This window comes from Anser anser (genome assembly GCF_964211835.1).
Source record: "Anser anser genome assembly, contig: HAP1_SCAFFOLD_32, whole genome shotgun sequence".
Classification (NCBI taxonomy): Eukaryota; Metazoa; Chordata; class Aves; order Anseriformes; family Anatidae; genus Anser; species Anser anser.
Window position 1 is genome coordinate 4,433,391 of NW_028154148.1, and position 2,102 is coordinate 4,435,492.

Below are 2,102 nucleotides of genomic sequence, written 5' to 3' on the forward strand. Positions count from 1 at the left end.
CAGGAGGAACACACTGGAAGGCAAAAGAGAGCAGCAGTGAAAAGGCCACTTCCTGCTGCTGGCCATGGCCATGGCTCCAGGGAAGCAGCAGGGGCCCTGAGCCCCTCCTACATGCTGGGGCTGTTCCCCCAGATGCAGAGGAGATGGGAAGAGATGGCAGCTGAGACCAATGTAGTTCTGATGGTTTTTTTTATTGTGTTTATCTACATGGCAAGCCTGCTTCTTTAGGTAATTAGATGATTGGGTCACTATAAATGAAAAAAATAATCTGGGAGCAGGTAAAGGATAACATTATTTAAACCAAAAGAAATAATTAGTAGAAGATATTTATAGAGGCATATAATAACAAAATTTTTCCTCACAGTTTCTGAAATCATAAGGGAACTCACAGTCATTACTGATTCTGAAAAAGCATGTATCCAAAGAGTTTCCTTACTGCATCCTTGAGCTCCTGGTTCCTCATGTTGTAGATGAGGGGGTTCACTGCTGGAGGCACCACCGAGTACAGAACTGCCACCATAAGGTCCAAAGATGGAGAGGAGATGGAGGGGGGCTTCAGGTAGGCAAACATGGCAGTGCTGATAAACAGGGAGACCACGGCCAGGTGAGGGAGGCACGTGGAAAAGGCTTTGTACTGGCCCTGCTCAGAGGGCATCCTCAGCACTGCCCTGAAGATCTGAATATAGGAGAAAACAATGAAAACAAAACAGCCAAAGGCTAAAGAAACACTACACACAAGTGCCCCAACTTCCCTGAGGTAGGCATCTGAGCAGGAGAGCTTGAGGATCTGGGGGATTTCACAGAAGAACTGGTCCACAGCATTGCCTTGGCAGAGGGGCAGGGAAAATGTAGTGGCTGTGTGCAGGACAGCATTGAGAAAGCCACTGCCCCAGGCAGCTGCTGCCATCTGGGCACAAGCTCTGCTGCCCACGAGGCTCCCGTAGTGCAGGGGCTTGCAGATGGCAGCGTAGCGGTCGTAGGACATGACCGTGAGAACATAAAATTCTGACACAATCAAGAAGACAAACAGAAAAACCTGTGCAGCACACCCTTGATAGGAGATGGCCCTGGTGTCCCAGAGGGAATTGGCCATGGCTTTGGGGAGAGTGGTGGAGATGCAGCCCAGGTCGAGGAGGGCGAGGTTGAGGAGGAAGAAGTACATGGGGGTGTGGAGGCGGTGGTCGCAGGCTACGGCGGTGAGGATGAGGCCGTTGCCCAGGAGGGCAGCCAGGTAGATGCCCAGGAAGAGCCCGAAGTGCAGGAGCTGCAGCTCCCACGTGTCTGCGAATGGCAGCAGGAGGAACTCACTCACAGAGCTGCTGTTGGGCATTTCCTGAATTTGGGCGCAGTTGTCTGTTGAAAAGGAGAAGGCAGAAAAATGTTAAAACAGACTTCTCTGAGGAAAACCTATTGCAAGCCTTAGAGCACCCCCCACCCAAGCCTCTCTCTTTGCAGGAGAACCTTTCTGCATCTCTCCTGCTTGAGCTGCGGCTGGTGCTGGCTGAGAGTGGCGCCGAGAGTGGCACTGGGAGCAGGGGCTGCTGTGGGCTCCAGAGGAGTCCTTCCTGCTGTGCAGCAGGAGGGAGGCAGGAACATGGGGGAAACTCAAGTTCAGTCGACTGGTCATACCAGGAGATTTGCAGTGTTGCTTCAAGAAAAGTATCCAACGACTGTGTAGAACAAGGGGCATTTATTTGCTTTATGTTCTGGTAGCTACACCTGTAATGTTTAGGAAGAACCATCTATTTGGTGTTCCCATGAGAGGAAACTACCGAAAGCTGAGAGCAGAGAAGCCCCACACCAAGTGCAGCTGGACAGAATCCTCACCTTGTCTGAGCAGGATCTCAGCTTTTCCCTCTTTGCCAGGGCTGCAGAGGCCTCACTCCAGCTGCCCACAGGCAGCCATCCAGCAGAACGGACATGGCCTTAGCACAGAGGTGTCTCCTCCTTGGGGCACCTGGATAACACAAGGATGCCATGAGAGAGCTCCATCCTGCTGGAGAGCAGCCTCCAGCCCAGAAGAACACCCCACAGACAGACATGAATATGCAAGCCGGCCTGTTCCACTATCCCATCTGCATCCCCTGCAGTGTCTGGAGGAG

At 52.2% G+C, this 2,102-nt stretch overlaps 1 protein-coding gene across 1 annotated transcript; it reads right to left on the bottom strand.

The window, feature by feature from the left end:
• Window positions 1-394: 394 nt before the first annotated feature.
• Window positions 395-1,451, bottom strand: LOC310890585 (olfactory receptor 14C36-like; the record flags this gene model as incomplete). Its single annotated transcript, XM_083852903.1, has 1 exon — window positions 395-1,451. The coding sequence occupies exon 1, from the start codon at window positions 1,328-1,330 to the stop codon at window positions 395-397; it is 936 nt and encodes a 311-aa protein (XP_083709029.1). The 5' UTR covers window positions 1,331-1,451.
• Between the last annotated feature and the right edge of the window lie 651 nt (window positions 1,452-2,102).